The following is a 24,824-nucleotide window of genomic DNA, read 5'->3' as shown; positions in this document are numbered from 1 at the left end:
GATTGAAAGATCTCCATTCCAAGAAAATATTTCATTTCACCCAAATTTGTCTTCTCAAATTCATTCTCTATAGCTTGCTTGAATTGACTTAGAGAATTAGATTAATTCCCTATAACAAATAGATCATCAACATAAAATGACACTATTAGTTGCAATTCATTCTTTGACCTCTTCACATACAAAGTAGCCTCATTTTCACTTCTTTTAAAACCTTTTTGCAAAAGATAGCCATTAACTCTGCTATACCATGCTCTTGGTGCTTGTTTTAAGCCATAGAAGGCTTTCTGAAGCTTGTAAACTTTATTTTCATTTCCTGCAACCATAAAACCTTCAGGTTGGTCGACGTAAATGTCTTCATCAAGCAATCCATTTAAAAATGTTGATTTAACATCAAAATGATAAATTTTCCATCTCAATTTTACTGCTAAGGCAACCAACAACCTAATTTTATCATGTCTTGCAGCAGGTGCAAAAGTGTTTGAAAAATCAACATCGTATTGTTGAAAATAACCTTTTATCACCAATGTGGCCTTAAGCTTATTTATAGAACCATTAGGATTGAATTTAGTTCTATAAACCCATTTAACAACAATAATCTTTTGATTTTTTTTGCTTTTCTACAAGCTTCCATGTTTGATTTTTCTCTATCATCTTCATCTCTTCCTGCATGGCAGCTTTCCATCCCTCAACATTAGTAGCTTCAGCATACCGTGTAGACTCTAATGTAGTTATATTGCACATGGCATAAAAATCATCCAAGGTTCTAATACCTCGGGTTGGAAAATCAGCATCACTATCATAATTTTCTCCTTCATCTTCTAAATTTTGATCCTCCAAACTATCTTCCATAGACAATACCTTACTTGAATCTTCATCTTGAATTTTCTCCCAATTCCATTTAGAGGACTCATCAAATTTTACATCTCTGCTATCCATTTAGACTCTACATTTAACTTCTAGCATGTACCAACAATACTTCTTTAATGAGTATCTTTTTTGCAATGTTTACAAAGTGGAAAATTCTTTTTCCAACTCTCTCTTCTTTGTTGTTGACTTCCTCTCCTTTTCCTTTTTCTTTCTTCTAACTAAAAGAATTTTTCTCCAAAACTGTTGTAGTTTTGGTTTTTTCCTTTGGTGCTGGCCACAAAAACACCTTCAACATTTTCTTCCATCCTTAAAGATCTTCTCTGTTCAGTATCTTGTAAAGCATTAACAAGCCCTGTAAGTGTGATTTGAGAAAAGTCCTTAGTTTCTTCGAGAGAATATATTTTTGCTTTAAACCTCTCTGGAAGAGACACTAAATTTTTTTCCACAATTCTTTCATCGCTGAGTTCCTTTCCCAGTAATCTTATTTGTGAAATAACCTTCGAAATTCTGTCAGAAATTTTTCTAACAGTTTCGGTTTCTTTCATTTTAAGTGCTCCAAACTCTCTTCTCAAGTTCGACACTTGCATCTTCTTTATTCATTCACTCCCTTGGAATTCCTCCTTCAGGTTGTCCCAAGATTTTTTTAGTAGTCTCAAGAATCAAGATCTTGATAAATATATAATCATGTAGTGTTGCATGTATTATGTCAAATGCTCTTCCTTTTTTTGCCTCTTCCGCATTGTGATTTTTTATTTGAGTTATTGTTTGGTTATTTGGAGGAGATGGTGGATTGCTTCCATTTTCCACAATATCCCATAAACTTTGAGCTCTCAAATAAGCTTTCATTTTTGCAGTACACAATTGATAGTTTTCTCCTACGAACATGGGAGGTAGAGGTACATAACTATTGTTAGTAGGACTGACAATGAACCGAACCAACACAGAAATATTTCATAACTCGGTTCGACAATTAAATCGTTGAACGTGTGAAGTCAAGACTCTCCATCCAATGTGTTTTGATGAAGACAAAGTGAAATTCAAATATTCATGTAAAAAAGTATGGAAAAAACTTCAAGAACAATGTATCAATTCAAGTGTCCAAGTCTTATCATGAGTAAAAGCTAGCACCAAATTATTCAATATTAAAGTTGAAGACTAAGCTGGATCTTGATTGATAGAGGTACAAGCATGCAATAATATTGATAATTTTAATGTTCAAATTATTCTCCAAAAAATCACTTGCATGCATTGGTCATTTGTGTTCAAAATTTCCTTCAAATATAATTTTTTTAATCATATTTGAACCATGTTAAATCACATTTAAATATAATTTTTTTATCATGTTTGAACCATGTTAAATCACTTTCAAATATAATATATTGACTTGAATAAATCAATAGATGTTGCATTAGATTGGTTAAAATAATTAGACAAATTAACAATTTTTTAATTTTTTCAAACATGCAGTTTTTGGTAAATTGTGGCATTTTGACCTGCCGTAATAGTACAAAAACCGCCACAATTTATAATGTTCTGAAACAGTATTTTTAAATTTGAAATTTGAAAAATGCTGCAAACTTGTTAAGTTCAATGACCATTTTAACTGACTTAAGAAGTACTGTACTGAATTTAAAATTATGTTTTTTCATGAACCATTGTTATTTTAAACTATTGCAAACCTTCATGAAAATATCTCAAACTTTACCATGTTTCATAGAGGCGTTGTGCACTTATAAATACATGAAATTTCAAATTAAAAATCACCTCTTCCATTGCAATTAAACATCATATTTTTCACTCTAATTTTCAAACAAGTGTTTTTGTTCTTAATATTTCATAAAGAATTTTCTACATCTATGTTCATAACATTCCAGAAAATTCATATCATTCTCATAAACACTTAAGCACTATATTATCATTATAAATTGCTTGTTGGAAGAGAAGATCAATCATAGTGATTGATATATGTTCATCAACTTTACTACTCAAATATTTTCCAAAAGTGTTTTGTAATTGTTTGTTATCCAGGATTGTTGGAAACAATAGACTGGCAAGGAAAGAATTGTTTTTCTTGTTCTACTTCGTTGGTTGTACCTTGTTGTCCAGGATTGTTAGAAGCAAGAAAGTCACTTTGAGAGGATTGTTCTCTTAGTGGACTTAGTGTAAAATCTAAGAGGATTGTTCTCGGTGTTTGTGGGGGTCTTGTACAAGTCACAAACAATAATAAAATCTCTTTCATGTTGAAAGGGGATTGGAGTACTCTTAGATTGTGAGGGGAACCAGGAAATATCGTTGCGTCCTTTATTTTTTTATGCACTTTATTGCTTTCCTAATCTCACCATAAACCTTAAAAATAAGAGAAAAAGTTGTTTCTAAAAATCGATAAATTTTCAAAGTCCTAATTCACCCCCTCTTAGGCGCACTCTTGAACTTACAAAACATAGGTTCATGAATCAAATGAGCTGAATATGAGCTAAAAACTAAGTTTGTTAACTAAATGAACTAAACTTGAACTATACATAATATTACTCGTTCGCTTCACGGGTCTATTCGATTATATATGAGATGAATTATATTGTCATTAAAAGTATGCTTAAAAGTTTGCATTAAATCTTACCCCTATATTTTTTTAATCTAACAAATTTAATTGATGATTTATATTCTCAAGTGAGCAAAATATTCTAAAAATAGTTATACAAATAAAATCAACATCGTATAAATTCCAATTTTATAACTTTTATTTTATTTCTATATTATTTATTTAAAAAAATAGTAATTTAAAATGATATATATATATATATATATATATATATATATATATATATATATATATATATATATATACTTAAAAAAATGACTTTTAGGTCCGTGAAACAAGAGAGTTGAACCTAATGAGTAGAACTGAATTGTTCGTCAACTTCTAACGAGTCGAGTTTAAGCTGAAAATTTTTTTGTGATGAACTTGAAGCGATATTTGAGCTTAACAAATTCTTCATGAGTCGAGCTGAGCTTAGGCTAGTTCGACTCGACTCGACTCATTTCCAGCCATAACTGTTAGAAGGCATTTATGGTGTTTAAAGGTTTTTTCTGAATTTTTTCTTGTTGGTTTTCTTTCCTCACATACCCATTAAGATAAATGAACTTAAAGATACCATGTAAGAAAAATAGAAGATATGGTAAAGTGGTGTAGAAGAAACAAAGTTCTCAATACGCCATTGTTTGAAGCGGTCCTTATGGCTAAAATCATTTGGAAGCTTGACGGAAATGGTAATTATTCTGTGTGAAATGCGTATCGATTTTGTGTTAAGTTATAGACACCTCTCACCTCAGAGCAGTTGGAAATTGGGATTTACTGTAGAATTTAAAAATTCTGCCAAGAGTAAAAAAAATTTTGTGGCAGCTTTGTAGAAATTCTATTCCTACTAGAGTGCAGCTTAAAGATAAGAGTGTTGATTGCCCGATTACTTGTGGTATCTGTGGGATTGAGGAAGAGAACAATCATCATCTATTCTCTCAATGCTCTAAAAGCATAGAGTGTTGGGAAAGTGTGTGATTATGGTCGAAATTATAACTTATGCAGGATTCTCAAGTACTTGTTGCTTCGATTTTGTTCTCTTTTTTGCAGGTTGCCAACCAAGAGGAACAAGCCACTTTCTCTACTATTTTGTGGAGTTTATAGAAGTGCAGAGATAATCAGATATGAAGCCAAACTGAAGAATCTAAAGATGACATTTGTAATCGAGCTATGCATTTGTTATTCAGGTGGAGAAATGTCCATCAATCCAGGAATTCAAATAACCCCCAAGTTCATACTTCAGTTGATCTTTTTTAGAGTAAACCATCGGCTGATCGTCTCAAATGCAACATTGACGCTTCTTTTTCTAACAACAAAGTGGGTATAGGTGCTTGTATCAGAGACGACAAAGGTTTATTTATCGCAGCCAGGACATAATGATTCTTCCCTATCACTGAAGTTGCAGTTGAGGAAGCTATGAGGCTACTTTTTGCTATCAAAGAGGTGCGGTTATGATAGTGTGGATTTTGAGTTGGATGCTAAAAGCGTTGTGGAAAATTGCTCATGTCTTGGCTCGGACGGCTACATCTTTTTGCTAATTTTTAGATTTTTACCAATAATGTACCAACACGTATACATTCTCTTATTGCTATTAAAATTAAGTAAATGTTATTTCCTCTAAAAAACAAAGATCACCAATATCCTAACATTTATTTATAAATTATATCGTTGGCACCATAAAATTAATAATAAATATACGGTCATGGATGTTCAACAATTAACTGATTGAGAGACATTTTTCAAATTAATGCCTTAAATATGTGAGACGTTGATAAAAAAAATTTAAATGTTATCTAAATTGTGAGAATAGTGGTTTTATTTAATAATTAATAAATGTTATATTCATAATTTTTTTTTAAAGTTACCTTAAAATATGGGGATAATAGTTTAGGATAATAACAAATAAATTTTAAATAAGAAAAAACAGATTTATGAGTTTTTTCAAAATTTTAGGAAAATAAAATCAAATAGAATCAAGAATTTAAGAAAATCCACAAATAAAAATTTCTTTTAGGAAAAAAATTGTATATAATAAATAAATAAATGTTTCCATAAATCGCGGGAATAGTAATTTTTGATTTATAATAAATAAATAATTAAAAAAATTAGAAAAATTTATTAATTTATTTTTAAAAACTAGTTGGTTAACAATAAATAAACATTACCTTAAATTATGGGAAAAATAACTTTGAGAATGGTGATATTAGTTAATAATAAATAAAAAAAGTAAACATTAAAATAAAATAGATACTAAATGTAACCATAAATTATAGGAATAATAGTTTTGTTTAATAGTAATAATAAATAATTAAATATTGGTAGGACATTTCCATAAATGGTTAGAAGTGTTGATTTTTCCATTCAATCATATATTACAAATTGTATTAGGTAATTTCAATTTCGGTGTCATGGTTTTGTTGTGTAGTTTTAATTAGACTTAAGTGTTGTAATAATGTTCGGTAATCTTTTAAGTATGACTTGTGCTTGAAGGAATTTTTGATTGTTGGTAATATATTTTTTAGCTTCTTAAAAAAAAATCATATAAATGAGAATATATCATGTTAAAAGTTATAATTTGATTAATTAAAAACTCATTCATTTATTTTATTTTTTATATGAAACAAATTTATCAAAAGATGTATGGTGGAAGCTTTATTTGAGAAAGTTCAAATTTTCGAAAACTTTGAGACCTCGTTATTGCTCCACAAAGGATATATCTACTTAATCTAAATGCAAGGTTGTCATCCTAACCCTAATGCTTATGTGGCATGATTATAGCAACTTTGAACACAATCTTAACTATAATGCTTATGTGGCATAATTTTAGAATTTTTAATTTTTATGAGCCACTATATTTTTCTAACAATATTATTAAAACCACATTTCTAACCACTATATTTTTAACAATATTGTTAAATCATCTTTCTAGCAATAACATCAAATAGTAATAGTATAATAATATTAATAAATAGTTATTACTTTATTACTAATCCTTCAATAGTTATATTTTATTAATAATCCTTAATTTTTTTTAATAAATTTATAAAAATATATAATCATAAAAATGGAAATAAAAATAAAATAAAAATTCAAAATTGTGATATTTTAATATTATTATTATTATTAGACAATTTTTTTACATTAAGACATTGAAAAATTCAAAAGTCAAACAAATAGTTTTCAACGAAAAATTTAAATGTCAAACAAATAGTTTTTCATTTTCTTAATAAATTTATAAAACTATAAAAATTTTAAATTTTACTATTTCTGTGTGCATTATTATTTACTAAATTTGTAATTTTTTATCCTAAATTGAAATTGTTGATAATGTTTTATCCTAAACTGAAATTCTTGATATTTATAAAATATATACTCATAGTAATAAAAATAAAATGTAAATTTAAAATTTTGATCTTTTATTTAAAATTTATATAATTCAACATTTTAAATATTATAACTCATATTATCGTTAAATATTATAAATTTAGATTAAGTATTACAACCTTGCATTTAGATTAAGTAGATAAATAATTGTCATTTGGTAATAATTCTAAATGCAAATCCTAATTATACAAAATATATATATGAAAATAAATAATAATAATAATATAATTATAATATAATTATAATAAAACTAAACCATCACTATTAATAATAATAATAATAATACAATATCTAACTAATACAAATATTCAAATAATAATAATAATAATAACAAAAGTATATTCTAATAAGCAACTACCACAATTATATCTACTTAATCTAAATGCAAGGTTGTCATCCTAACCCTAATGCTTATGTGGCATGATTATAGCAACTTTGAACACAATCTTAACTATAATGCTTATGTGGCATAATTTTAGAATTTTTAATTTTTATGAGCCACTATATTTTTCTAACAATATTATTAAAACCACATTTCTAACCACTATATTTTTAACAATATTGTTAAATCATCTTTCTAGCAATAACATCAAATAGTAATAGTATAATAATATTAATAAATAGTTATTACTTTATTACTAATCCTTCAATAGTTATATTTTATTAATAATCCTTAATTTTTTTTAATAAATTTATAAAAATATATAATCATAAAAATGGAAATAAAAATAAAATAAAAATTCAAAATTGTGATATTTTAATATTATTATTATTATTAGACAATTTTTTTACATTAAGACATTGAAAAATTCAAAAGTCAAACAAATAGTTTTCAACGAAAAATTTAAATGTCAAACAAATAGTTTTTCATTTTCTTAATAAATTTATAAAACTATAAAAATTTTAAATTTTACTATTTCTGTGTGCATTATTATTTACTAAATTTGTAATTTTTTATCCTAAATTGAAATTGTTGATAATGTTTTATCCTAAACTGAAATTCTTGATATTTATAAAATATATACTCATAGTAATAAAAATAAAATGTAAATTTAAAATTTTGATCTTTTATTTAAAATTTATATAATTCAACATTTTAAATATTATAACTCATATTATCGTTAAATATTATAAATTTAGATTAAGTATTACAACCTTGCATTTAGATTAAGTAGATAAATAATTGTCATTTGGTAATAATTCTAAATGCAAATCCTAATTATACAAAATATATATATGAAAATAAATAATAATAATAATAATATAATTATAATATAATTATAATAAAACTAAACCATCACTATTAATAATAATAATAATAATACAATATCTAACTAATACAAATATTCAAATAATAATAATAATAATAACAAAAGTATTCAACTAACACTATTATATTTTACTATCCTAATTTTTCATTTTTTCATACAAAAAAATATTTAATTATCAAATAATAATAATACAATTTTTTTAATTAACACTATTATATTCAACTAATATTATTATATCTTATAATCCTAATTCTCTTTTAATTATTTTTTTAAGTATTCTTTTTAAGTATTTTGTTTAATATTAAAAGCATAATTTTTTTTATATAAACTTTGAATTACTTAGTTTTTCTAAATATTCTATAACTCAAGTATTATAAATATTCTCTTTAAATTGCTTCAACATTTATACTAATATTCTATAATTCAAATATAATCTGTTTTGGTTACCAAAAAAATATATATATTCTGTTTTGATATATATATATATATATATATATATATATATATATATATATATATATATATAATTTTTACAATTAATAAATTTTAATATTTAGTGTGACAATTATAATTATTGCATTTAAAATAATAATAATAGCTACGTAAATGGTCCAATAACTCCATTCGTTTTCGAATTATAATTATTGACATTTAGTTTTCTTATAATAACTCCTTTTTTATCTATTAATTAGTTGTAATAAAACGTACAACTCCATTACCATCCGTTTTCTTATCATAAAGTCATTTTTCAACTATTAATTATTTTAAGAAAAATCAACCACATCATTACTCTCCACCAGTATTATTTCATAACCAATCTCACTCACCCACTTATTCTCTATCATTCCCTTTATAAATAATCGATCCTTATTATCTTATTTCATCTCAATCACAATTCATGTCATTGAATCTCACATATAATTTCCTTAGTATGCTATTTCATCTCAAACACAATATTTATATTTTATTTATATACTCCTCATTTTTGTATGCCTTGATTTCTACATTTACTACTAATATTTGTTAATTCTTAATTTTAGAAATGGTGGGTGGCAGAAATGGTGGTTGGCAATGATGAGAGAAGAATGGGTATAAACTCCTTATTTTTGTATGCTTTGATTTTAATATTTATTAATATTTCTTAATTCTTGAATTATTTTTGTAGGTATAAATTTTGAAACATCATAAAATATATATAAAAAATTGTTGATAAATTGGATTGTGAAAGATTGAGGAGAGTTAGAAAATACAAATTTATTTTGTTAGTTCAATTTTATAATATGTTAAGTTTTTTTAATTTTATTGATGTTTATTAATTTTTTTAGTATTTGTTTGTAGGTACTGTCTTATATATAATATATTATATTTGTATTATATGTCTCTAGAAGACATATATTCCCCGTTTGCAATGTCGAAAAAAGTCTTAAATGTGTACATAAATACGTTCTCGGTGGTGGCAAAGGAGAATTACTGGCCTTCCTATCAATGGGATATTGTTTGGCACAATGACCAAAAACAGATATTGAACTTCTCTTTTGATCAATGTTGAAAACCTGGCAGCGGAACTAGAAGACTATTACTTTATACAAATGATATTAATTAATTATAATTTTATTCACTAAAACTATGAGTTATCATTTTTAATGAAATTTATGGTCCTATTAATATTTATGATTGCATATATAAATGTATAATTGATGCACATATTTTACATAGTTGTAGTATACAATTTAGTCGTAGATCTTATTTTTTTTCTCCAAACACTTCTCATATGGTGCATATATACTTTTTTATTTTGTATTATCTCTTAAATGGTTTTTAGTTTTTAATTTTATATTGTAATTTTTATGTTTATAGTTTTTTATCTCTATTTTTTAATTATAATAAATAAAATAATTAATTTTTGTTACACATCATTTTAATAATATTGGGTTTTTATATGAGTAATAGGCATGGTTTCTATTTTATTTTATAGATCAATTGAATCCTATAAATTATATTATTTTTATTTGTACTATTATTTTTTTTAATTTTAATTTCAATTTGTATTAATATGATAATAAATTATTAACTATCTCTAAATATCCTTTAAAATTAAATAATTATTTACGAAAAATAAAATTGTAAAATAAAATTTAGTTGTAAGTTATAGTTGATTTAGTTTTAAGTTACTAAACTTTTTAAGAGTTACGTAATAAGTATTTGATTTATTATAATATTCAAGTAATATGTACTATAAATAATTAATTTTTTTTGTTAAATGGAAGAGAAATATGAGGACTAATTTAATTTTTTTATCATTAAGTTATATTTAAGAATCTAAATATCACTATTTAATAATAAATTTTAGAACCATCAATGTCTATAAAATTGGAAAAAGAACTCTTTATTGTTTCATTTTAATTTTCATAATTATTTTTCTTTAATTTAATTATTGATGTGAATATAATTAATTTATTTAGATGATTATATAAAGTTTTTCAATTGATTAATGATATACATTTCCCCATAATAAATAATAGCTTTCTATATCCCATTAAATAACCAATCAATTAATCAAGTCACAACATATTTCTTCCACTATAATAAATAAATAAATCATGAAAATATGAATCAATATGGTAAGATATAATATAATTTCAAATAATTAATTTTTTTAGAGAATATATAATTAAATCTTTTTTTGGACTTGACATTGAATAAAAAATTCTAAGGTTTTATAAATTATAGATTAAACACTAAATTGAAATTTACATTGATTGACTCTTATATTTATTATGAACTTAATGATTAATCACAAATAATACATACACATAATTTTATATAACATTTTTTTATAATATTGTATTATTCACATAAATATGACATATCTTTCTAATTTAAAAATATAATTGAAAATTTTTATGTATAATTTATTAACATATCTCATACTATAAAATTTTATTTTGTATTTAATATAATTTTAAAGTATGTTTAATGATATTATTATAATTAATTATACTTAATAAATATATTATTTGATTTTAATAAAATTCAGGTAAAAATTATAATAAAACCCGTGCAACGCACGGGCCAAAAATCTAGTTTTGAACAAATATCACTAATGTCTTAATAGTCTGATACTGATTTATAAGGGTTTTGATGACACAGTAAAATTAATAATAATGCCAATGGTCAACAATGGATTGCTGAGACATTCATAAAAAATAACTTAAATTGTGAGAATCATTCTTTCTATATTATCATAAAGTATGAAAATAGTAGTTCTGGTAAATAATAAATAAATGCTAAAATAAGATAAAACAAATTAGAAAATTCTTTTAATTTTAGGAAAATATAATAATAAAGTAAATTTTTTTAGAAAATTCATGAATTTGTTTTAGGAAAATAATTGATAAATGATAAATAAATAAATAAAGACCTAAATTTCTGGAAATAGCAATTACTATTAGATAATAAATTTTTTTAATTAAATAAAATTTACAACTTTATTTTTTAAAATGTAATATGTTAATAATACATAAATCTTAATCTTAAATTATGGAAATAGTTATTTTGAAAATAGTAAAATTAATGGGAATAATTTTTTTCCTAATAATAATAAATACTTTTTTTACTGGTTAATAATAAATAAATCTTAAAATAAGATAAAACATATAGTAAAATTTACCTAAAATAATGGGAATAATATTTTTTCCTAATAATAATAAATACTAAAATAATAAATAAAAAAATAAAATTACTAAAATAAAATTTTAATATTTAGAAAAATAATAAAAAATTTCCTTGCATTTCCGTTTTCTTTTCTCTACTGAATCTTATTTCAACTAACTCAATTCTACTGACAGTTTTCAATTCTTCCATTTGCTGCTTCTGTATCTCATTCCACAATGGCTCCTACCAAACGCCATTTCTCATGCGAAAAAGACGAAGCATCAACTCATCAGAAGAAAGCAAAACAAGTTGCGTTGGAACCGCTTTCTTCGTCATCGCGTGTTGTTCTCAATTCTGCTGATTGTGACTTGGGTATTCATCTTTTTCATTCTCACTCACTTCATCAAAATTCATAATCCTCGCTTTAATTTACATTAGTATAATTTGTTTATTTATTTTTGCATGTTTATATATGGTGCTTCTTGATTAATGTTGTTTAATTTACGTTCATTTAAGTTCTTTATTTAAGTTGCGTGTTTATTGTGTTTCATGGATGATTTTGTTAGATTTTAACATTGAATGCGATGGACTTGTTGGATATGGCCTTCATGAGGAAGGGTTCGGTTATTGTTGGTCTGGTGCTAGAGCTAATGTTGGAATTACAAATGGTAGATATTGTTTTGGCTGTGTTGTTGTTTCTGCTCAAGATGTTGATACGGATGATACTACCCCTGATCAGCGGAACCTTTGTCGTCTTGGTGTTTCTAGAGGTGATGATGTTGTTGGAGCTCTTGGTGAGACCAAACACAGCTTTGGATATGGTGGCACTGGCAAGTTTTCCAATGCCGGCAAGTTTTTGAATTATGGTGATAGGTTTGGTGTTGGTGATACAATTGTTTGTTGTGTTGATCTTGAGAGTAAACCAATGGCTTCTATTGGTTTCTCTAAGAATGGTAAATGGTTGGGTACTGCATTTTAGTTTGATGTCACTTCTCTTGGTCTTGGAGCGGATTCTTCTCTTTCAAAGGTTTCACCTTGGGAGTGGGCACTTTTTCCGCATGTTCTTTTGAAAAATGTTGAGGTTCGGATGCAGTTCAGTGCTGAACAAGGACTTGTTCCTCAAGAAGGGTTCAGACCTTGGGCCTTGGCAGTTGCAGATGGAAATGCGGTTATGGGACCTTCGTTTTCTGACCGAAATGATTGTGAATTGATGATGATGGTGGGATTACCGGCTTCAGGCAAGACTACATGGGCGGAAAAATGGGTGAAAGATCACTCGGAGAAGCGATATGTTTTGCTTGGTACAAACTTAATTCTTGAACAGATGAAGGTTAGTTTAGCTCCCCATTCATTTTTTTTTATTATCATTTTTCTATCTTCAATTTTTATGTAATCTAGTGATTTTCAGGTTCCTGGACTGTTGCGGAAAAACAACTACGGGGAAAGGTTTGATCGTTTGATGGACAAGGCAAGTTCAATGTTCAATGTAATTCTGTCCAGGGCGGCTAACATACCTCGCAATTATATAATCGATCAGACTAATGTGTATAAAAATGCACGCAAGCGTAAGCTTACGCCTTTTGTTGACTATCAAAAGGTAGCTACTTATCTATTTGTTTGTTGGAGTTGGAAAAATAAGTTTACTATAGATTTGATAATATAATATTTTGTCCATTCTAGATTGCTGTTGTCGTGTTCCCAAACCCAGAAGAGCTCACGAGACGATCTGAAAAAAGATTTATAGAAATGGGCAAAGAAGTTCCAATTGATGCTCTGAATAACATGATTGGTATTTTTTTTACCTTTTACTTGTTATCTACTGGTGTTTAGTTTATCATATTTTTCTTAACTTAATAATCTTCTTATGCTTATTCTGTTATTTTATGACCATGGCAGCTAATTATGTTCTACCTAAAAGCAAGGATTTGCCGAATTCCGATGAATATTTTGATCAGGTATAGTTACTTAAATTGCTTTTTGTTTATCTGACTATCAAATTATCAAGCATGACTATATACTAAAGCTTCATTTGTATTTCAAGGTTTTGTTTGTTGAACTGAACCGAGACGCGTCTCAGAAGTATTTGGATAAGATGAAGCAAGATACTCCAACTCTATCTAATAACGACCCGTCACCATTATCACGCAGAGGTTCTCAGTCTTCTTTCGGGCCTGCATTGCAAAATCAAGGAAGTTCGACAGGTTTTTATCTACTTACAGTTGCTTCTCGATCTTGCGGTCTATTTTATTGTATAATTATCTTTAATAATCCCAACGTTGTCGTACTTTTTCTCAGGAAGGGGTATTCACCTGCAGAGAGCTCATTGTCCCATCTCTCAAACCGACTATAGGATGCCTAGTCAAGTTAGTCAGATAAACCTATTTTACAACTTTCTATATACTTGCAAATTTTTCACTGTTGTTAAATAGAGGAAATAACAGCTATACAATGGAATAGCATAATAATATTTGAACAACTAGCTATTGTTTTGCAATATGATATTTAACACAAAATATTGTCAAAATATTTTCTATGGTCTGCAATTTACAGCACTGAAACTTTTCCATCTTGGTTATTTCTATCATGTGGCAACAATGCTAATTTCTAAGGACATGTTTTCAGGTCGATGCACATGGTCATATGACTGAAGCTCAGTTTAGCATGAATCCATTTTCTGGAGGATATCCAAGAAGTCAAATTTCACATGTTGCAAGACCACCCTATCCTTTTGGACTTTATTCCAATGACAAAGCATCTTGTTATCCTAGAGATAATGTTGGTTCCAGTAGAACTTACGGTGACATCGAAGCATTCAGGAACCCTGTTTTGGGTAGCCATTATAGGCCAAGTACGCCAGGAAACAGCAACATGGGTTTTCCTGGAAGATCTTATGTTGACTACCGTGAGTCGCAACCTTTTAATTATAGTACATATGGAAGACCTTATGTTGAATACAGAGTTTTCCAACCTGAGTTTCCTTCACCTGCTGCAGCCACGCGTAATTATTCTCTTAGATTTCTTTGTTTTCAAGTTATTTTTTTAATCAACGCAATAATAATATGTTTCTATTACATTTCAGCTTCGCTTCCCCCGTCTGGAGAACCAACAGTAAGACCTCAACATGGTGGATTACCTGATAACGTGCAGTATTCAGGGAGATATGCTTGTCAGTATCCAAAATACTACTACCCTTGAAATTTAACAGACACTGTATTTGTTGGTGATTTTAGTATCATCAATGCATTTTGGTAGTAATGTGATTTACTATAGGCCAATGCAATTATGCGTTAAGTTTGAAACGAGTTAGGGTAGTGCGGAGTGCACGCTCGTCGAGCGAAACGCGTAGTTGAATATGAATAATAGAGACGGGCATAACGTTTTGTTTGAATAGTTGCACCCGTTCCCAACGGACATAACGATTCGCTTGAATAGTTGCACCCGTTCCCAACGGACATAACGATTCGTTTGAATAGTTGCACCCGTTTCAACAGACATAACTGTTTTCCGAAAAGGTGTGTCTGTTCGTTTCTATTATTAGTCTCCTATATAAGGAGTCTTTTGGTCTCGATTTGGAATACGAAATTACATACTTCCTCTCTACATTCTGATCTGTTCTCCATTGTCAGAAACAGATTGTTCTTCAAGAATTATCCCCGCAAAGATTTCGTGAACCCAGACAAGAATAGGGTCGAAATACTTTGTTCGGAAAGTGAACGAACACGATTCTTGAAGATATCCAGGATTATCATACTATTTTTCTAACAAACGAACAAAGTATTCTTTCTGATAATCATGGCTGGAGGAGGAAGCGCCGTCAAGGAGATGATTAAAAGTTTCGGAAAATTGGACAAGTTTCAAGAACAATAATCAACAACATAAATTCGGGTATGTTTTATTATTTTCGTAGAATTTAGATCACTGTGATTCATATTTGTGGTTTTTGATAATGATTAATTGAAATTTATATATGACATTAATAAAATAGTTTTTTTTAAAGTTGTTGTAATAGTGATTGCAATATATATTATATTTTTGTGTTGATATAAAATATGGCGTAATGCACCGGAACGAATATCACATGTATGTTTTTTAATATTTTGTTCCTGTAAATATAAAATAAGTACGCAGTGTTTTGAAAGAAAAAAAAAATCTTCATCAACAGTTGAAAATTTTGTTTGTGCCGTTGCTACTGTATGTTGTATCATGAAGTGATGCGTCGTATACGGTTTATCGCTCCGCTCCTAATATAAAGTGCAGTATATAATATACTGTATATTGGCTTATTATTCGAACGTTTCGTAATGCACTATATCTTTACATTTGAATTTCATAGATGCTACATATTTTTTGCTCATGGAAAATTTAATTGGATTTAAGGAGAAATTGACTTGTTCTTCTATTTAAAGTTTTAGTTTTCTTTAATAATGACATAGTGTATTTTTAATTTACTCTTCAATTGAATTCAGCATATATTCATTATTTTGGATCACATGATTTTAAAATGCTAAAAATATCTATGTTTTAATAGATGTGTCTAATGGTTTCATTCTAAACCAAGCTGACAAATATGTATATAGCAAATTTGATACATCCGGTAAAGGAGTTTTCATTTGTCTATATGTTGATGACATGTTGATCTTTGGCACCGACCAAAATCAAGTTGATAAAACAAAGAATTTCTTGTCGTCAAAGTTCTCCATGAAAGATATGGGAGAAGCGGATGTTATTCTTGGTATTAAGATTAAACGGGAGAATAAGGGGATTGTAATTACGCAATCTCATTACGTTGAGAAAATACTCATGAAGTTCAATTATGAAAATTGTTCTCCAGTAAGTACTCCCATGGATCCGGAAGAAAAGCTTATGCCAAATACAGGTAAACCTGTGGATCAACTCGGATACTCAAGAGCTATAGGTTCTTTGATGTATGCTATGATTAGCACTAGACCGGATATTGCGTATGCGGTTGGAAAGTTGAGTAGATTTACTAGTAATCCTAGAAGACATCATTGGCATGCGATAACTAGGGTATTCAAGTACTTGAAGGGTACTATGAATTATGGATTGTCATATATGGGATTTCCTTCGGTGTTAGAGGGTTATTCGGATGCTAGTTGGATAAATAATGTTGAAGATTCATCCTCTACAAGTGGATGGGTGTTCTTGCTTGGGGGAGGTGCCATCTCATGGGCTTCCAAGAAGCAAACATGTATAACTAGTTCCACAATGGAATCTGAGTTTGTAGCATTAGGTGCTGCTGGTAAAGAAGCAGAATGGCTAAGGAACTTGGTATATGAGATTCCGATATGGCCTAAACCGATATCACCAATTTCTATCCGTTGTGATAGCAGTGTCACACTGGCTAAAGCGTATAGTCAAATATACAATGGAAAGTCTAGACATTTGGGTATTAGACATAGTATGATTAGGGAATTAATCATGAATGGGGTGATATCTATTGAGTTTGCTCGGTCGCAACAAAACTTAGCTGACCACTTGACGAAGGGGTTAGCTAGAGACTTAGTGAAGAAGTCGGTAATTGGGATGAGATTAAAGTCCATTTAAATCTATTAGTTATGGTATACCCAATTCCCTTCTAATACAACGTTAGAAGCAGAATTCAATGTGGAAAGATCATAGTTAAAGATTGGAGCAATTGTGTTTATCTTCCCAAGGTATGTGCTCAGACCTGCAAGTGATGGCTAGGTTGAAGTATATCTTCTTAATGGTTCTTTTGAAAAATTGCAAATGCAGGTGCAAGATTAAAAGGATCACCTATGTGAGCATGGAGTTTTGCCGCTTCAAGAAGCTTGGACTTGGCTTCCTATATGCTTATTAATGGATAAGGACACATGGCTTGTAAAGTGTCAAGTATGAATAGTAGAGTATTGTAAGAAACATATGTGTACTATATCTTTAGATATTCAAATGGATTGACGGGTTCAATCATTATGACACCCCGATTTTCGAATATTTGGAATGTGTATTTGTACTAAGATGAAAATTCAATCGTAAGACATTTTCTTCTATGCATTTGTTTGATCGTTATACCTGTAAAGTAAATCAAGGATTATACTAAAATGGGGGGAGTTTGTTGGTGATTTTAGTATCATCAATGCATTTTGGTAGTAATGTGATTTACTATAGGCCAATGCAATTATGCGTTAAGTTTGAAACGAGTTAGGGTAGTGCGGAGTGCACGCTCGTCGAGCCAAACGCGTAGTTGAATATGAATAATAGAGACGGGCATAACGTTTTGTTTGAATAGTTGCACCCGTTCCCAACGGACATAACGATTCGCTTGAATAGTTGCACCCGTTCCCAACGGACATAACGATTCGTTTGAATAGTTGCACCCGTTTCAACAGACATAACTGTTTTCCGAAAAGGTGTGTCTGTTCGTTTCTATTATTAGTCTCCTATATAAGGAGTCTTTTGGTCTCGATTTGGAATACGAAATTACATACTTCCTCTCTACATTCTGATCTGTTCTCCATTGTCAGAAACAGATTGTTCTTCAAGAATTATCCCCGCAAAGATTTCGTGAACCCAGACAAGAATAGGGTCGAAATACTTTGTTCGGAAAGTGAACGAACACGATTCTTGAAGATATCCAGGATTATCATACTATTTTTCTAACAGTATTTGGTAAGTGGAACTCTCAATATGTATTTTGGATATACAATTTGGCTTAGAGGTGTCAAGTTAAGAACCCCAAATATGATCTTGTAATATAAAACAAGAACATATCAGTCCAATGAAATAACGTAAAAAAATGTATTATTGTATTTAAGATTCATAATAAAAACATGAAATGGAGTAATCTTAAAATAATATTTAAGATAAAAATTCACAGTATAGGATTTGTTTGGTTTTCAGGATACAAAAAGGAGATGTGGTAATTTCTTTGGTATTCGATAATCCTTTGTAGCCCATTAAATTTGAGTTAACATTATGGATTTGTTTAGTTTTAATTATTTGATATAGGGTTTGTTTAGTGTTTTGATGATAGAGTTGTATAAAATAACATGGTGTTAGTATATAAAGTGACTATATGCATATGTTAGAATTGTTTATTTTAGAAATAGGATTTGGAATGATTCGTGAAAACTTGTAAGTAGCCTATTATCGAATTGTTATGAATTATCTCTTTTTAGGCATGAATTAATACCACCATGTCGTAAAAAACAAGAGATACAAAAATTCTTCTAGCTATTGGTATGTATGGCGCATTCTGAATAGGTGCATTTCTGTTTGGCTTGGTTTGTTGTCTTATAGGTACGGCTCCCCCAAAGAAAAAATCCTGGATGCGCATGGAAGGCTTGAGGGACATGGAGCTTTTGAAGGAAATCCTGATGTTGATTCAACCGAAACCAGGTATAGAAGATAGATGCGTGTGGTGGAAAACCAAGGAAGGATTCATTGTCAAAGGTAGCTATGAGAGGTTGGAAGAGTTAAGCTGTGAAGGATTTATTGTAGAGGAAGGTATTCTTGGACATTTGAGAAAGCTTTGGAGATCCATGGTGCCAAGCTAAAATCATTTATTTGGGTGGAGGGTTTTGCTGAATACATTGCAACCTTAAATGGAGCTTGTTAGAAGAGGGATTACTGAGTCAAGACATTTGTGGTACAAAATCCTTAGATGGCTTGACTTGCAGTTTAGGCTTCAGTTTAGTGTAGTGTTAAGGTAACATTACTTTAAGAATATGTTTGGATACCAGTACTCTCTTACATGGTTTAATATAATTGAGGACACTTGTAATATACAAAAATTCATTTAAGACTCATCGCTATATGAATTTCTGAATACTTGCGAACACATGGGTCACTATCACCACAATACCTTTTTTTATTTATTTTAATCAATCAAATATTTATAAACATTTATAGTTATTAGTAATATTTGTTATTAAATTACATAATTGCATATTTTATATTGCATTTAAATAAATTTTATACCAATTAAAATTGAAAACTATTCATCTAAGAAGTTTTCACGGGACACTATCACCACAATACATTTTTTTATTTAAACCAAATATTATAAAAATAATTATAATTACCAGTGATATTTGTAATTATTTATAGTTATTAGACATATTAAATTTATTATGTTAGTGATTTGATAAATATTTCTTTTTAAATATTTTTATTTATTAGTGATTTTATAATAACAATTGTATATCACCAACAACTTAGCCTTATCGAATTACCTGAGATATGAATGACAATTGTATTTCCATGTTCTTTTTTTAACATAACTATTATATATAGATTTATTTCATCTATATTATGTTTTGTTAATCTTAAATTAACATTTTTCATTCAAATTTTTAAACTTCTTTTTATTCTTTTGTAATAAATTATTCAACTTAAGATTTGAATTACCCGTGCGGACGCACGGGTCTTCTACTAGTTACTTTAAGAATATGTTTGGATACCAGTACTCTCTTACATGGTTTAATATAATTGAGGACACTTGTAATATTTTAATACACTTCACAAAATTTTTTTGATTTAAATAATATTTGAACAAATGTGTAAATAACAAATATATTTTATTTCTATCGTCTTCAATCTTGAGTTGGATTTTACTTATCCGAATAGGACCCACATATTTAAATACAATGAATGGAAGTGGAAGGAAGTGGTTTTACAGTTGCTTCTACCAAACACCATTTCCCATGTGAAGAAGAGGAAGGATGAACTCATCAGAATCAGAAGAAAACAAAAGAAGTTGAGTTGGAACTCGTCATCACTTGTTGTTCTAAATTTTGCTGATTGTGACTTTGGTACTTATTTTTCTATACGTTTTTCAATCTCACTTAGTTCATTAAAATTCAATACCTTCCCTTTAATTTACATTAACATAAATTATTTATTTATTTATTTAAGAAAAATGCTTTGTGTTGCGAAACGAAAGATATATGAGTGAGGTGGCATTACTTCAATCCTTTTCTATACCATCACCACCCATGTATCCCACAAAAACCGGAAGTTATATCCATTAAATTTAATACACATCATGATTCGTGAATTTCACAAAGAAAATTCATCGTACTAAATAGCAACGCTGTTTATTTAAATTGTATATTTATATATGTTGTTTTTTATTAATGTTGTTTAATTTACTTTAATATAAATTATATATTTAAGTTGCATGTTTACTATGTTTTTTGAATGATTTATGTTGTTAGAGGAAAAAATGACTAGTCGAAATGGAAGGTGTTGAAGGACATTTGATTTGGAAAGATCAACTAGGTTAGTCGAAATCTACATAAAAAATGTTTGGGGACTTCACCAAATTTCACAACAAATGATCTAAATTAGTAATTGACAAGAGCATTTTTTTGCAAGAAGTTGTCAAAGACGTGGGGGAAGTTGTCACATATCATTTTGCATAGAATTGATACGTGCCAGGTTGTGAGTAGTTGAATGTTAGGTAACAGTTACTTGTAATGTCTATATAAGTAGCATTTGTATTCAGTTTTAAAGGTCGCATTTTATAAAATTGCAAGGAAAATCCAAAGTATCTGCATCAAGAGAGAAACGAGTAACTTTTGAAACTGTACGCATGCGTTCCAATTTAATTTCAAAGCAATTTACCTTTAAATTTTCAGTCTTGCATTATGTTTTTTGAATTGTCTTTATTTTTGTCTATTTTATCAGCATTTCAAAGCTTTTACCCAGTTTTACATCCAATCCAAACACTAAAACCATTTGAAACTTAGCACTATGTTTAAGGATTTTGCATCTGATCCTGCAAGTCAACTTTAATAAGAGGCTAGAGATTGTTTATCACAAATATGTGTAAACAAATTGGCACACCCGGTGGGACACGTTGTGTTAATTTTTGCATATGTTCATAGTTTTGCATGTTCTATATAGACTAGTTTTCAACACCGAGTGTATATGCAAATTAAGAAGTGGTAGGAAATAGTATATCTTACAAACACTAGTTCAAATGGGGAACAACCTCTAGAGGAAACATAGTTGCTTCAAATTCATTCGACATTGGTGTATGCACGTCAAGCACGGTGGAGGTAGCGTCAAATGTCAAAACTGGGCTGATAATCTCACCAAGTCAACCTGGGACTCGATACCGACTAGGGAAAGTGCTTCTGGGCCATATATACCCAGTTTCACAATGCCCCTGTATGGTGGGGATCGAATCTATGGAGTGCCAACATCAATGATGGTAGGTTTACATAGTAATGTTTTAACATATATTGAAAATACAGCATCGACGTTCTCACCTTTTCATGGGTCAGGACCTATGGGAAACCAATTTGGTCGTCCCACATGGATGAGATTTTCGTCCTAAAAGATCCCGACTTTCAACATAAATTTTTTCGCCATAATGAGACAATAGATGGACGAAAGCAGTCATGAAATGTTCAACATGCTTACTCAACAAATGAGTACCATACTAAGACCACTAATACAGAGTTACCAACAATTAGCAACTCAAATAACTTGAAAGGTGATTTTCTTGGTGCCCCTAGAGCACCAGTCCGACCGATTGTACAACCTCAACCAGAGGTACACGTTCGACAAGAAGAAGTGGTCGAAGAAACAATTGACCAAGAATAAGAGATTCCCCATGGCGTCGAACAAATACATAGAATTGTCGAACGTCCTTGTGTAGTGGTAGTTAATAAAAACTAGAATGCCGATAAGTGGCCAGGTAGGTTCGACAAGATGCATTGGCCGGAGAGCAAAATTTGGAAGCCAATATCGAACGAATTATGACGCAAAATGGTATTAATACTGTTCTTCAAAGGCCTACGTATTCTTCTTCATTATTATACTTTGTTTTACAAACAGAACTACCTAGGAGTTGCAAAGACCCAAACTTTACTAAATCGATGGTGACACCAATGAATCCACCGTCAAACATGTTGCTAGGTGTAGCAACCTGCCCTAAAATTAAAGGTTTTAGAGTCGCCACCTATTCTACCAGGGCGAATAGGAAACCCTACCCAGTTAAGAGATCGAGGTAAGATTATTATAATCAGGTCAAGGGAAGGTGTTAGGCACCCTCAACCCTTTCCTATGGCTTTGAATCTAAGGTCAAATTCTATGGCTAAAATATTCAGGTTTAATAGCTAAGGAAGTGAATAGGGGAAAAAAATGAGATTTTATGGAAGGGGACTCGCCTTGGTTATCCAAGTGCCTACGTATCTCCTTAGGGAGAATCAGAGTCAACGTAGTTCGAGCACAGGGTTGTACGCCTTTGAATTTGATTTGATATGGTTTGAAGGCTTTTTGAATGGCCTATCGTAGTTTTTGAAATGCAAAGTTCGAAGGTATTTTGAATTACCTTGTCGTAGATTTGAAAATCGCCGAGATGAAAATCCGTAGTGTCGTGGTTTAGTGTGTTTTGAATGTTTAGGCGTACAACCCTGATTTAATATGTCACTGTTAGTTGCGATGATCAATAGGTTTGACCATTATAGTTAACGGGTTAAATAATGTATTGCTGGTTGCTCTGACCGATAGGTTCGATCGTCACGGGCAGCAAATAAATGTATATTTTAATATTGTAATTACAATTATTTATCGTTATCCCTCATAATCAATAGGTTTGATTATTACACGATAACGAAATTCATTTTTCTGTATTTTATTGCTTTATTTGGATATTTGATCAATACGACATAGAGAGTCGACCAATTCGAAGGCGGGATGAAATAGATATTCACCCGTCATTTATCCGTTAAAGGGGGTTAGAATTGACGTTTTTAATTATTGGATTTGATTAATTAAATTAATCGATTATTAATCATTGCGACTAATAGATTTAGTCGGAACGAATAATAAATTAAATCCTAAAAACTTTGGCCAAGTGGCCAGTAGGATTGAGCAAACCCTAATACATTCACCTTTATAGGGTTTTTATGATTTTAAAATAATTAAAATTAATTAAATCAATTAAGTCGAATGATCGAAATAATCGAATAAATAATTCTAAACCTCTAGTTATAACCCTAACCCTAATTATATAATTCAAATCCTAAATTAAATTAAATAAGTTAACCATAATTTATATTTAACCTAGAAAATAAAAATAAAATAAAAAAATATATATGAAAAACCTGGTTTTGATCTCGTGTGGGCAAGCTGGGAGGTGCATGGTGGACTGCTGCATCCAGGTGCGTAGGATCTGAAGTTGAAGAGATATGAGGGCGGAGATTGAGGATGCACCGTAGTTATTAAAGCTCATCCTGCACGTGATTCGCTTAAGAAAAACGCTGAAAAATAATAGGGACATGAGGAAATCGAACCCAGGTTTACACGGTAACCAAACGCCAAAACCTCCCATGCCAACTGCGCTGTATGCATCAAGTGTTAATAACACGAAACACAATGAATTTAAATAAACAAAAAAACAAGATAATTTAAATGAATGAGATTCGCGCCCAGCACTACTGTGTCGTCTTCTCCAATGAGACTCAGCATATGGCTACGACTTTACCACTATTTTGCTACGACACTTTTCATAGCAGATGACCTGCGAAGCCTCAAAATCAACAACATGTAATATAAACTCAAGATAAGACCACGAATTAACTCGGAATTGCCTCCCGAGTACGATAGCACTCACGATTAGGTGTGATTTTGCCTCAAACAAGAAGCCTCAAACTTTGTGTTCAAGAACCCTAACAATGGTGATTCTTGAAACATGCAGCAAAAATTCAATTGAATGGTCCAGATAGCTTGCAAACAATGTTATAAAAACAATTATATATTCAAAAATACTTTGTGATCCCTCCATGAACGAATACGAATCAAAACAGGTTTGACATAAAAACGTGAGTATGAGGACACGTTCCAACGCCTTCTGGTCGATGATGAGGATCGGTTTGCATCCAGGAGGCCACGAGGAATCGATTAGAACCCTTTACTTGATCTGAAACAGGCTGCAACTTAATCCCCCACCCCTTATTGGTTCACGATTTTCTCACTCTTTGAATAAGGTTTTCGGTCAAAAAAAAACCCCTCTTGCGTATGAATTGCTTCAATATATATGGAGACCACTCTAGGTCAATAAAAATTCTATCAAATCTTCT

At 29.6% G+C, this 24,824-nt stretch overlaps 1 protein-coding gene and 1 pseudogene across 1 annotated transcript; both read left to right on the top strand.

The window, feature by feature from the left end:
• The first annotated feature begins 12,304 nt into the window (after positions 1-12,304).
• On the top strand, positions 12,305-14,180 carry LOC131622840 (uncharacterized; annotated as a pseudogene).
• A 195-nt stretch (positions 14,181-14,375) lies between these two features.
• LOC131622813 (uncharacterized) lies at positions 14,376-14,962 on the top strand. Its single transcript, XM_058893847.1, has 2 exons — positions 14,376-14,749; positions 14,831-14,962. The coding sequence occupies exons 1-2, from the start codon at positions 14,392-14,394 to the stop codon at positions 14,944-14,946; spliced, it is 474 nt and encodes a 157-aa protein (XP_058749830.1). The 5' UTR covers positions 14,376-14,391; the 3' UTR covers positions 14,947-14,962.
• Positions 14,963-24,824: the final 9,862 nt, after the last annotated feature.

Source organism: Vicia villosa, unplaced genomic scaffold (assembly GCF_029867415.1).
Source record: "Vicia villosa cultivar HV-30 ecotype Madison, WI unplaced genomic scaffold, Vvil1.0 ctg.000044F_1_1, whole genome shotgun sequence".
Taxonomy (NCBI): Eukaryota; Viridiplantae; Streptophyta; class Magnoliopsida; order Fabales; family Fabaceae; genus Vicia; species Vicia villosa.
The sequence above is the reverse complement of the archived record's forward strand: the minus strand, read 5'-3'. Positions and strand labels throughout refer to the sequence as shown.